Source organism: Martes martes (assembly GCF_963455335.1).
Source record: "Martes martes genome assembly, chromosome: 1".
Taxonomy (NCBI): Eukaryota; Metazoa; Chordata; class Mammalia; order Carnivora; family Mustelidae; genus Martes; species Martes martes.
Genome location: NC_137888.1, coordinates 196973722 through 196987250, shown reverse-complemented (window position 1 = coordinate 196987250; position 13529 = coordinate 196973722). Strand labels below are relative to the sequence as shown.

The following is a 13529-nucleotide window of genomic DNA, read 5'->3' as shown; positions in this document are numbered from 1 at the left end:
GGTTTTGAAGGGGCGGGGTGGGAGGGTGGGGGAACCAGGTGGTGGGTATTAGGGAGGGCACAGATTGCATGGAGCACTGGGTGTGGTGAAAAAACAATGAATACTGTTACGCTGAAAATAAATAAAAAATTAAAAAAAAAAAAAAAAAAAAAAAAAAAACCACATTGAGATACCATCTTACACCAGTGAGAATAGCCAAAATCAGCAAGACAGGAAACAGCGTGTGTTGGAGAGGATGTGGAGAAAGGGGAGCCCTGTTCCACTGTTAGTGGGAATGCAAGTTGGTGCAGCCACTTTGGAGAACAGTGTGGAGATTCCTCAAGAAATGAAAAATAGAGCTTCCCTATGACCCTGCAATTGCACTACTGGGTATTTACCCCAAAGATACAGATGGAGTGAAAAGAAGGGCCATCTGTACCCCAGTGTTCATAGCAGCAGTGGCCACGGTCGCCAAACTGTGGAAAGAACCAAGATGCCCTTCAACGGATGAATGGATAAGGAAGATATGGTCCATATACACTATGGAGTATTATGCCTCCATCAGAAAGGATGAATACTCAACTTTTGTATCAACATGGACGGGACTGGAAGAGCTTATGCTGAGTGAAATAAGTCAAGCAGAGAGAGTCAATTATCATATGGTTTCACTTATTTGTGGAGCATAACAAATAACATGGAGGACATGGGGAGATGGAAAGGAGAAGGGAGCTGGGGGAAATCGAAGGGGAGGTGAACCATGAGAGACTATGGACTCTGAAAAACAACCTGAGGGTTTTGAAGGGGTGGAGGGTGGGAGGTTGGGGGAGCCAGGTGGTGGGTATTATGGAGGGCATGTATTGCATGGCACACTGGGTATGGTGCATAAACAATGAATTCTGTTACACTGAAAAGAAATTAAATTAATAAAAAAAAGATGATATATATAAAATGCCTATCCCAAGTAAATGTTCAGTAAAATGTAGCTATTATTATTTATGTCTTATTACATTACTGTATAAATATAAATAAGCCATGCTTTCATTAGTATAGTTATTATCTATATGCTCTTTTTACTGTATTAGGAAAAGCCAGTACATATAGGAAAACTTTTTGTTGTTGTTTTTTAAATTCAGTTAGCCAGCAGATAGTATATCATTAGTTTTTGGTGTAGTGTTCAATGATTCACTAGGTGTATAAAGGAAATCTTAATATCTCTAGCCATTGAACCAATTTTGGGGGAGAACTAAATCCTGCTAACTTAAAATATCCATTGTTTATAATTAATTAACTTCAAATTATTTTCTATGTTCTGTGGTTCAGATGAGGAACCACAGAAGAAAAAGATACAAAGGAAAATAGAGTAGAATATAGAACATTCTAAAGAAATATAAAAGTCAAAGAATTTGATATAGAGATCCAGGGCCTTTAAAGAGGTGCACATGAAAGAATGTAGGACCAGGAGTATCTCTTATTCAATGTTGTGTCACTAAGTTCAGCATGAACCTAACACAGAGCAGGTGTTAATAAATATTTACGGAATTATTGGAATGAGTGTGTGAGTGATCAATGGCCGGTGGTGAGACAACACTAAATGTTTTTGCGAAGACTGTTCACCTAAACAATTAGTAAGACCATTTTTGAAGACTAGGCTCTATACTTCATCTGTATATAGATATGCATAGATATATACCTCCTGCTTGTGTCCATCTGTTCAAGAGTCTCATTTCCAGACATTGTATCTCTTTGATCACAGTCCTTGTACCTTAGGTCATATTTTGGCTAATGATGTAACACATAATTATGATAATTATAACAGCAGTAGCAGTTTACAATGCCAGACAGTGTGCTAAATGCTTTCCATGGATTGATCTTTGCAACAGCCTGTTAGAATAGATAGGACAGTGTAGCATGATGGAAGAGCCAGAATGCAAACCAGGCAGTTTGACATCAGAGCCCATGCCCCTCAGTACTCTGCTGCCCTGCCTCCCTGTGCTGGGAAAACAGAGAAAAGACCAAATTAACCACTCTCTGCACTTCCTGTTCTCTATTCTTAAACCACAGGGATAAATAGCCAGAAACTGCTTTTCCAGAATGAAATTTGTAACGAATGTGTGTGGCTTCTCACTGTATAGCATCTCTGCCTTTGTCCAGTGAGGTCAGTCCTCCAATTAGGTTTTGAAACCTACTCTCCCTCCTTTGAAGACTATCTCAGTAGAAGGAACTCAGTCTTCATTTTATCAGATCACCCACTAATAATTTTCTTATTTCCTAAAATGATGAAATCAAGAAACTAAAAGGTACTGTGCTCCACTGACTTCTAGGAGATAGAAAACACCGCTCCCATACTCCATGAGTATGAACATTTGCTTGCTCAAAACTGCTGTGGTCCCTGTGGCCAGGACCACTGATGGGAAATGAGTACCTGTGGGGTGAGTGGATGGGTAAATGCATGGACTGATGAGTGGACAAGCAAGCTAAGAGTGTCATAGTGTGAAGACAGAGTTTGCAAATATGCCAGGCTAGACAGCTCATAGCTCTGTGTGGCACACAACCACAAAGCGTGTACACGCAATCCCAGCCCTATTGACTTAGGTCCATTGGGATTTTTTCCTAATGCTGTTGTCTTGAAAATATGTGTTCTGTATATATGCCTCCATCAGAAAGGATGAATACCCAACATTTGTATCAACATGGAGGGCACTGGAGGAGATTATGCTGAGTGAAACAAGATAAGCAGAGAGAGTCAATTATCATATGGTCTCACTCACTTGTGGAGCATTAAGGAATAACACAGAGGACATTGGGAGATGGAGAGGAGAAGGGAGTTGGAGGAAATCGGAGGGGGAGAGGAAGCATGAGAGACTGTGGACTCTGAGAAACAAACTGAGGGGTTTGGAGGGGAGGGAGTTGGGGGGTTATGTGAGCCTGGTGGTGGGTATTAAGGAAGGCACATATTGCATGGAGCACTGGGTGGAATGCATAAATAATGAATCTTGGAACACTGAAAAAACAAAGTTTTAAATTTAAAAAAAAAGAAAAAATCTGTTTTGATTGGAATATTCACTCAGTCCTTTTTGTTACTTAATTGTAATATTTAAACTATCATATATTTTATGAGCACTAATGGTTAAAGAATATGTATGGAATTTTGATTCTTCATCATTGTATTTTAGAAAGTTTCAATAGCTGCCTATAGAAAATTGGAAAATATTTTTTAGTGATCAAATGTATGATTCCATTTCCCTAATATAAATACTTATGTCATTTTTTTATCTTTCCACTGTTTTTTACATGCATATAAAAGTATCTTAAGTACTTTGAAGTCATATCTGAAAAATTATCTTTATGATGTAAATTGCTTTTTATGACAAGAGAGGTAGAAAGGATGTGCTTCATCTTTCTCTTGCTTTCCATGACACTGTTGCCTTTACCTGCAGTCAGTGTTGGAAGCCAGAGACCTGAAGTTATATCAGAGAAATTAAGAATAGCTAATATGAAGTGACTAAATGCAGTATGTTTTTATATAAGAAGACAGAATCCCAGTGGTAGAAAAATTATATCTCTTATCAATTTAAGTACATTAACTTCAATAATGAGATTCAATGGCATGGTTTTGCCATTAAACTGTAAACTATCATAGTTAAGGCCAACAGTGTACTTTTTTTTGCACCTAATTCCAAAAGTTATTTCTTCTTTAAAAATTCATATTTCTCAAAAAAAATTCATATTTCTCACTCTCTCATCCTCTTTTGAGAGAGAGAGAGTGAGCAAGCACATAAGCTGGGTGGGGGGGAGGAGCAGAGAAAGAGGGAGAGAGAATCCTAAGCAGGCTCATTGATGTCCAACACAGAGCCCAACATGGACCTAGATCTCAAAACCCTGAGATTATGACCTGAGCCAAAATCAAGAGTTGGATGCTTAACCAATGAGCCACCCAGGCATCCTATAGAAATACATGGGGTTTTGGGCTCCTGGGTGGCTCAGTGGGTTAAAGCCTCTGCCTTTGGCTCAGATCATGATCTCAGGGTCCTGGGATCAAGTCCCACATAAGGCTCTCTGCTTAGCAGGGAGCCTGCTTCCTCCTCTCTCTCTCTGCCTGCCTCTCTACCTACTTGTGATCTCTCTCTGTCAAATAAATAAATAAGTAATCTTTTTTAAAAAAGCGAAAAAAAGAAATACATGGGTTTTTTGTTTGTTCATTTGTTTGTTTATTGTGTTATGTTAGTCACCATACAGTACATCATTAGTTTTTGATATAGTGTTCCATGCTTCATTGTTTGCATGTAACACCCAGTGCTTCATGCAATCTGTGCCCTCCTTAATACCAGTCACCAGGATCACCCATCCCCCCACTCCTCCCTTCTAAAACCCTCTGTTCATTTCTGGAGTCTGTAGCCTCTCATAGTTTGTCTCCCACAAGGATTTTTCTCCCTTCATTTTACCTTCTCCTAATGTCCTCCATGCTATGTATTAATGGATGATGTAAGTTATATAATAGAAAAACTTGAGTTTTTATCTTTTAGTAGAAAAACAGGTTTTTCCTTTTTTCTTGCCTGCTAAAAAGTACCAGTCTGAATTTTGATTCTGATTCATGGTTATCATGGTAGCCTATGCGATTAACACATTTGCTTCTACCATTTTCATATAGGTTTGATTTTCTATTTTTATTTTAGCAATCTTTTTGCAACTTCTTTAACCTCTTTATATCTCTTCCTATAAATGGGTTATAAATTATAAATAAATGCATTTTGGATGTACACATGGTTTTTTAATTTATTTTTTCACATGGTTTTATTTTAAATGAGTGCAGTTTTATGCACAGAAAGAGCCTACAGAATTAGTTTTGCTAATAGTGAGTGATTCACAGCCTAGTTGAGGAGAAAAAAACACATACGTCTCCTTTCATTGTCTATGGAATACTTTTGCCAGATACAATAATTTATAACCCTTGTGTTGGAGTATAGGGTGGTCACAGAGCAGTTCTGAAAACCTGATGGGAGTTATAGACCCTCTCCTCAGAAAAAAATCACATGTGAACATACACACACATACTGTTGTAAGCAGTTTCGAGGTCCACAACCCCCTCACTCCATTTAACTCCAGGTTTAGAGAGTGAGAAAAGAGCTAACATTTACTGAACATAAATTATGTGCCATATTTGAATGCAAGAGTTCTGGCTGTCTGGAGTTATTTATACTGCCTCATACTGCCTGCCATAGTTAATCAATCATTAACCACCAACTCTTATTCTTCCCTCTGCAAGTTATACCAGATCTTCCAGATACTGGAGTATTTTTTAGGAGTAGTACTCCTTGATTATATTTTCATATAAAGTTTCTTAAGATAGTGGTTAATCATCAGAGATTCAAAAATTGACTGTTGTAGATCTTTTGATGTTTTACACAAATGACGTTTCCCTATGACCCTGCAATTGCATTACTGGGTATTTACCCCAAAGATACAGATGTAGTGAAAAGAAGGGCCATCTGTACCCCAATGTTTATAGCAGCAATGGCCACGGTCGCCAAACTGTGGAAAGAACCAAGATGCCCTTCAACGACGTTTCCAGTTAGAAAATAATGTTATTAGCTCCCTTTTGTCTGTGAATTTAAGGAGGGACAGAGCATCTAAGATTTCTTCTTAGAAGTAAAACCCTCCATCATCACCTATGAGAGAAGAAAACAAGGAACTTAAAATCTATCAGGAATAATAACCAGTTCCACGAGTGTGCTGGCTATACAAATAAACACACATTGGTAAACTGAAAAAAAAAAAAAAAGATATGGCTCATGTGTGGTAAGGTCTTTACTATAACCAGTGTCAGTATTAATTAAATTTAAAATGAGATTAAAACATATATTTCTTGGGGTGCCTGGGTGGCTCAGTGGGTTAAAGCCTCTGCCTTCAGCTCCAGTCATGATCCTAGGGTCCTGGGATCGAGCCCCACATCAGGCTCTCTGCTCTGCAGGGAGCCTGCTTCCTCCTCTCTCTCTCTCTCTCTGCCTGCCTCTCTGCCTACTTGTGATTTCTATCTTTCAAATAAATAAATAAAATCTTTAAAACATACATTTCTTTGAGTTTAATATATTTTGGAGGGTGATTTTTTTAATGTGTTTGGATTACAAATCTACTTGGACTCTGAGTAATTTTTTCATCCTAATGAAAGTAATGCATGACTGAGCCTTGAGCATACTTGTAGGATTGGGAGGAAGAGAAAAATAAAACATGCCTTATTAATAATCTATAGAAAATGCATCCTTAAGGAACTAAGTAGACTCTTAAAGACATGATGCTGAATGAATTCTTTTTACCATCACAAGGGGGAACTGCTTAGTGATTAAAATTGTCAGTTTTAAAATTCCCAGCCTCATTTATTTACCTTAAGGTGAGAACAATTAGGTGTTACTGGACAAAAGCCTGTCCCTGCCGGGATAATGTCTCAGTCTCTGGCCACAAAGTCATGGCCGTAACAAGCTTCTGGGCACATAAGGAGAGATGAGTAATCTGAGGACGTGGCATGCTAAGTGTGTTCTTTCTCTTTACTAGACATTTGGGCCTGGACTTGGTGCCTCGAAAGGACTTTGAAGTAGTGGATTCAGACCAAATTAGTGTCTCAGATCTCTATAAAATGGTAAGAAATCTAACAGGGTAAGCTTGTTCCTGCTCGCCTCATTTTTTCTCCTTTATTATCCCTAGTAACATTATGAAACAATATTGCTGAAGTTGCTCCTTTTTCTTTGCCCCAATGTATGTAAGGAGTCTTCCTTATTCTGATACTACATACCGCCTTTGCTTTCTAAATGGAACTACTGTGTAAGGCTGTACCATAATATCCAGGGATCATTTATCTGTTGGTTTTACTGGTGAACGAAGCTCCTTCAGCCTGCAGCAGTTACCAAAATTCTGTCTCTCCTGCCTCTTAAAAAAAAAGAAGCTAGTTGAATCTGTAAAGAGCCAATTTATTGGTTAATGTAATGATTAAACCTGGAAATAATGTGCCAGTATTTCTAAGAGAGACCTGATATATCCTTAGTTGTCTATTGGCTGTTATTAAAATGTACTGAATTAATTGACGACCAAGATTACATTTTACAGGCTGAATGAGAAGTAACTAAAAGAAAGGTAAAAAAATTTTTTGAGGTAAAACAAACATCAGAAACCTCAGGTGACTATTAAGCTTAGACTAAGGGACTGGGTAAAACCTCACTTTGAGGAGTTATACATTTGAGAAGTATTTATTGGTGATAATTACAGGTTTTAGAAAGAAATACAAGTTTCTCTTTAAGAAAAATGTAATTTTTATAGGGAAGTTCAAAGATAGGATGTTGGCTGGTTGAGGATCTTTGAAATTTGCCTAAATAATATACTAGTAACATATCAATTGCTTATGTGTATTTGCTAGTGTATAAAAACATTCGTGTATATTTACTCTAACTATGTGATAAGCATGGGATGTAGAGATTAAAGATGAGCAAGACTTATCCCTACCCTCAAGAATATCACCATCTGGGGTATCGGTTCTTAACCCTTTCTGGGTCATGAAGATCAGATAGAATTTCTTCCCAGGACAGTGCAAGTGTGGTTTTGCATACAAAGTTTTACACTGAATTTTAGGGAATTGACAGTTCCTTCTGGTGATTGCCCATGAAGTCTATACAAGGCCCTCATGTTTAGAAACTATTCTAGTGGGATCAAATAAACCACAAGCAAACCATTGCCATATATGTGCTGCATATTAACTGATGTTAGAGGGAGTGATGGATTACTTGGGGCTGGAAAAAATCAGTGAAAGCTTCCAGTGGCAGTAATACTCAAGGTGAGCCTTGAGGGGTGGACAGGGGTTCACTCAGAGGACAAGCAAGAAGGAGAGCTGTTCCAAAATGGCACAATAGCATAGGGAAGTGGTAGTTCCAGGAAACTGTAAGGTATTTGGTAACTTTGGCATGTAAGTATGTGTTAATGTTTGGGATAGTAAGGTGCAGAAGGAGGCAAGTGTCAGATCATGAAGAGTTTTGTAAGGCCCAAAATGCCCCTCCAGCAGTCTGACGTAATTATATGAGTAACATGATTGGATATGGATATGGGTGTTTTGTTTGGTTGGTTTTTTTCTAAGAGAGAGAATCTCAAGCAGGCTCCCTGTCCAACACAGAGCCCAATACAGGGCTCAGTCTCACAATCCTGAGATCATGACCTGAGCTGAAATCAGAGTCAGACACATAACTGACAGAGCCACCCAAGCACCCCTAGATATGGGTTTTAAATGCTGTCTCTGTCTATAGGAAATGTAAAATACAGAAGACCAGAATCAGGGAGGAAGGGGACAACAGAAGTGATTTGGACAATAAATAATGACTAGACAACAATAGGAATGATGAAGAAATGCAGTGGAGTATATAGATGTTAGTAAATAAAAATCAATTTGGTGATCAATTAGGTGTGGAAAGTGAAGGGTGATTGAGAGGTTGAGGCTAAGAATTTCCCTCACAATGGTGGCTTAGAGGATGCTATTTTTGGTGAGGATTTTGCATTTTATTCTAAAGTCTGTGAAGGTGTTTAAGCAGGGGAATCACATGATCTGTCTTACATTTTAAAAGGATCCCTCCAGTTGCAGAAGGACTGGAGTGGGGCAATAATGGAATCAGGGAGCAGTCATTCAAGCAAAACGATGTTAATTTCAGTATTTGGGCTAGAGTTGGAGCAAAGAAAGTAGTAAGAAATTGTTGGATTATGAATGTGTGTTTAGAGATAAATTCATTCAGAATTTTGATAGATTGATTTGGTATGTGTGTACAAAAAAGGGAAAGACCAGAGAAGAATGACTTCTATGTTTTGATCTTCCCAATTTTAACCTTATAAAAGTAGAATAGGAAACACTGGGAGAAGCAGGTTTGGGAGTACAGCAGTGGGGATCAATATATTGGTCTGGTTTTTCCTTTCAAGTTTGAGATGCCTTTTAAAATGCCAAACTGAGATGTTGAAAATCTGGACCTCAGAAGTGAAGTTCAGATATAACAACTTTTTATATCAAAGTATATGTTGTGTTTAAAGCTGTTGGATGAGATGACCACTCCTTTCCCCAGACCTCCATACAGTGAAACTCAGTGTTGAGCAGATTCTACCCAGAACTTCCAGAAAGCCAAACATCAGTATGGAGGAAATCTCCCATAAAAGTTAGAGACCAGAACAAATACATGTGAAAGGAACTTGGAAGAAACAGACAAATCAATAGAAGAAAATGGTGGTTGCTGCCTGCAAAGAGAAATGAGGAAACAACAGGGAGACAGAGTGGAGCAATCTAAGAAGCAATCAAAGGAGCTCTAGAAAATTACAAACAAGATAACAGGGATAAACTTGATATAAAGATTAGAAAGTAGGATGACAGCAACAAAAAGTTATCAACAGGAGAGAAATGTTAGAAGTTTGATCTAAGAAGTCCAATATCCAGATAATGGAGTTTCAGAAGAGAGAACAGAGAATAAGAAAGAAAATTACTGAAAAATCGTATTAAAAACTTTTCCAGGTTGATGTTATCACCAAGATGGTGGAATCAGAGTTTTCCATCCTCTGTCCCCCATGAAGATCAACAATTAGATAGGCATGAATGAAAAATAGCTCTGGGAGAGCTCAGAAGAAAGCTATCACTTAAGAAGCTTCAGTAACACAGTAGAGCAAAACCTCAGAATAACCATACAAAAAAGTAGGAAAAAGAGTTTCATTTTGCTGCATCATTCCCTACCCCAGGCTGACACTGCTCAGCACCAAGAAAGAACTCCCTGGCCTAAAAGCATTCCCCTCTCCGAAAAGAGGAGAGGGGAATGAGTAACCAGCTTATCCAGCCCTTCAGGCCACTATACAAAGGACCCACTTTAGTTTTACCACTCCCAGAGACTGGCAAAGCTGAGACATCTAGAAATAGTTAGGAACAAGGAAAAGGGCAGGGACTACCCATGTCAGCCATGCCGTGAGAGTGACCATGGTTCCCACTGGCCTGCTCTGCATAGGATCTCAGCAGCCTTCACTGCTGAGGACTTCAACTACCCTTACAGATGTCACAAACCCCCTCAGCTTTCGTCACAGAGGACCTTGTCATAGACCCCAGCAGACTGCTCACAGAGGACCTCAGCATCTACCACCTTTGAAGAAACGAGTAGAAGTAGAAGCTGCCACAGAATGCCTGCAGATTTTTTTCACCAAGTTTTTCACCCCACGGGTATTTGCATTCACAGAAGCCAGCCCCTTGAGCACCTCTTGCTCTCTCCCCACCCCTTGCTGGGACATGAAGTGTGCAGCAGCCAGCCCCTGGTTACATGGCTAGGCACATGTAACATGCCAGCCTAGACTCCCATGGCTGACCCCTGTGGTTGTGCATGTATTCATGCCTAGCCCCTGAAGCTGTATACCTGCACAATGCTGACCTGACTTCCGTCACTGGCCTCCACTGCTGAGCGTGCTGCCATGGTGAACTCCTATAGACTCAGGAGTATATGCTAGCAACCAAGGCCCTTACAGCTGCTTATGGGTCCATATTTGCCCTTGACACTTGTCAGTGGCCTGTATTCCTGGGCTCATCTAAAGCCCCTGAAGCTATGCACCTGCATATTGCCAACCCAACTCCTGTCCCAGTCTCCATTGCCTCTACAGCTATACAAACGCATGCCAATAGCCAGGGCCTCTGCAGTTGCTAGTGTATGTGCAATTGGCATCAGCCTCTTCTGCTGGTTCCAGCCCTTACTTTACCTCTGTGTCTGCAACTTTACCCTGAAATTTTGCAGGTATCTGCAGCTGGGGGTACACACACTACCAGCTCTGGCCACCACTGCTATCTGCCCACATTCCTAGCTGCTGGACTTGGAAGAGCCACCGAGGTCCCCAACAACCATTGTAGACACCGTGGACCCTTTGCAGGTCTCCACAAGGATCACATGGTTGTTGATGTTGTGGACCCATGTGGCCTAAACCAGTGAGGTATACACTCCTGGGCCCAGAGCTGCCACATGCACTTAGCAACCTGCACCACTAGACCCAGAGTCACAGCATTCTCTGGCATGCTTCCATCCACTGGTGAAGGTCTTCCCTCTATCTAACTCAGTTAATACAGTCTGGAAGAAGTGACTGCTCTTCACATGGCACATACAACTATTCAAGAGTACAGGAATTGTGAAAATCAAGGAAACATAATACTACCAAAGGAACCCAATAAACTTTCAGTGACCCTAAAGAAATGGAAATACACAAATTGCCTGATAAATAATTCAAAATAATTGTTCTAAAGATGCTTAAAGAGCTTATAGCTCTCACAGAAAAACAGTTCAACAAAGTCAGGTAAATAATACAAAAACAAAATGAAAAGTTCAACAAAAAAATAGAAAACATAAAAAATAACCAAATAAATTTTGGAGCTGAAGAATACAAACACTGAAGAACTCGATAGAGAAAAACTAAGAGGTATCCCATGGAATGGGAGAAGATTTTTTGCAAATGACAATACAGATAAGGGGCTGATATCCAAGATACACAAAGAGCTTCTCAAATTCAACACTCAAAAAATTACTAATAACCCAGTCAAAAATGGGCAGAAGGTATAAACACATACTTCTCCAAAAAAGACCTACAGATGGCTAACAGACACATGAAAAAATGCTCAAAAAAATGCTAGCCATCAGGGAAGTACAAATCAAAACCACAATGAGATACCACCTTACACCAGTTAGAATGACAAAAATTAACAAAACAGGAAACAACAAATGTTGGCGAGGATATGGAGAAAGGGGAACTTTCTTACACTGTTGGTGGGAATGCAAGCTGATACAACCATTCTGGGAAAACAGTGTGAAGTTTCCTCAAGATGTCAAGAATAGAGCTACCCTAAGACCTGGCAATTGTACTACTAGGTATTTACCCCAAAAATATAGATGTAGGGAAAAGAAGGGGCACATGCACACAATGTTCATAGCAGCAATGTCCACAATAGCCAAAGTGTGGAAGGAGCCAAGATGCCCTTCAACAGATGAATGGATAAAGAAGATGTGGTACATACACACAATAGAGTATTATTCAGCCATCAGAGACAATGAATACCTACCATTTCCACTGACACGGATGGAACTGGAGATTATGTTAAGTGAAGTAATCAAGCAAAGACAATTATCATATGGTTTCACTCATATGTGGAACATAAGCAATAGCACGGAGGACCATAGAGGAAGGGAGGGAAATCCAAAGGGGGGGAAATCAGAGAGGGAGATGAACCATGAGAGACTATGGACCCCGAAAAACAATCTGAGGGTTTCAGAGGGGAGGAGGATGGAGGAGGGGATAACAGGGTGATGGTATTGAGGAGGTCACGTGTTATGATGAGCACTGGGTGTTATATATATCAATGAATCATTGAACACTACATCAAAAACTAATTATGCACTATGCAGTGGTTAACTGAACATAATTTTTTAAAAAAAGAATTCAGTAAAGAGCTTGAATAACAGAAATGGACCAAGCAGGAGAATCAGTGAACTCAAAGACAGATAAATTGAAATTATCCAGTCAAAGGATCAAAAAGAAAAGAGAATGAAAAAATTCTGTGGGACTTCTAGGACACCATTAAGAGAATTAATCTACACATTATTAGAGTACCAAAGAAGAGAAGGAGAAAGAGGTAGAAAGCTTATTTAAGGTGATAATGGCTGAGAACTTTCCAAATCCAGGGAGAGATTTAGACATCCAAATTCATGATATTTGTAGTTCTCCAAACAATTTCAATCCTCAACGAGATCTTCTCCAAGGCTTTACAATAAAACTGTTTAAAAATGAAAGAATCTTGGGCGCCTGGGTGACTCAGTCATTAAGCATCTGCCTTCGGCCCAGGTCTTGATCTCAGTGTCCTGCGATCCAGCCCCACATTGGGCTCCCTACTAGGCAGAAAGACTGCTTCTTCCTCTCCCATTCCCCCTGCTTGTGTTCCTGCTGCTGTCTCTCTGTGTTAAATAAATAATTTCTTTAAAAAAAATCAAAGAATCTTGAAAGCAACAATAAAAAAGAAGCTTGTCACTTACAAGGCAACCCTCATAGGGCTATGAGCATATTTCTTAGCAGAAATCTTGCAGGCCAAGAGAGAAGGGGATGATATGTTCAAAGTGCTGAAAGAAAAAAAACCTGCCAGCCAAAAATACTTTGCTCAGGAAAGTTGTCCTTCAGAAATAAATAAAGGAAATATAAAGATTTTCCCAGACAAAAGCTGAGGGAGTTCAAAATTACTAGACCTGCTTTACAAGAAGCGCTGCAAGTTCTTCAAGCTGACATGAAAAAAAGATAAAGGTTAATTAATGGCATGAAAATGCAGGAAAATATAAAACACATGGTAAAGATAAGTATATACTCAAATTCAGAATACTCTAGTACTATAATATGATGGTCTATAACTCTAGTAAAGGTTAAAGGACAGAAAAATTTAAAATAACTATAGCTAACACAAAAACAGACACATAGATCAATGGAACAGAATAGATAACCCAGAAATGGACCCACAACTATATGGTTAACTAACCTTTGACAAA

At 39.3% G+C, this 13529-nt stretch overlaps 1 protein-coding gene across 1 annotated transcript in view; it reads left to right on the top strand.

The window, feature by feature from the left end:
• DOCK3 (dedicator of cytokinesis 3) overlaps positions 1–13529 on the top strand; it is a gene marked incomplete at its 3' end in the record, with an annotated part of 615312 nt that overhangs the window by 410776 nt on the left and 191007 nt on the right. The window contains exon 7 of the mRNA XM_080804908.1: positions 6526–6610. Within this exon, the coding sequence (XP_080661034.1) occupies positions 6526–6610 (85 nt within the window). The remainder of the gene's footprint in view (positions 1–6525; positions 6611–13529) is intronic.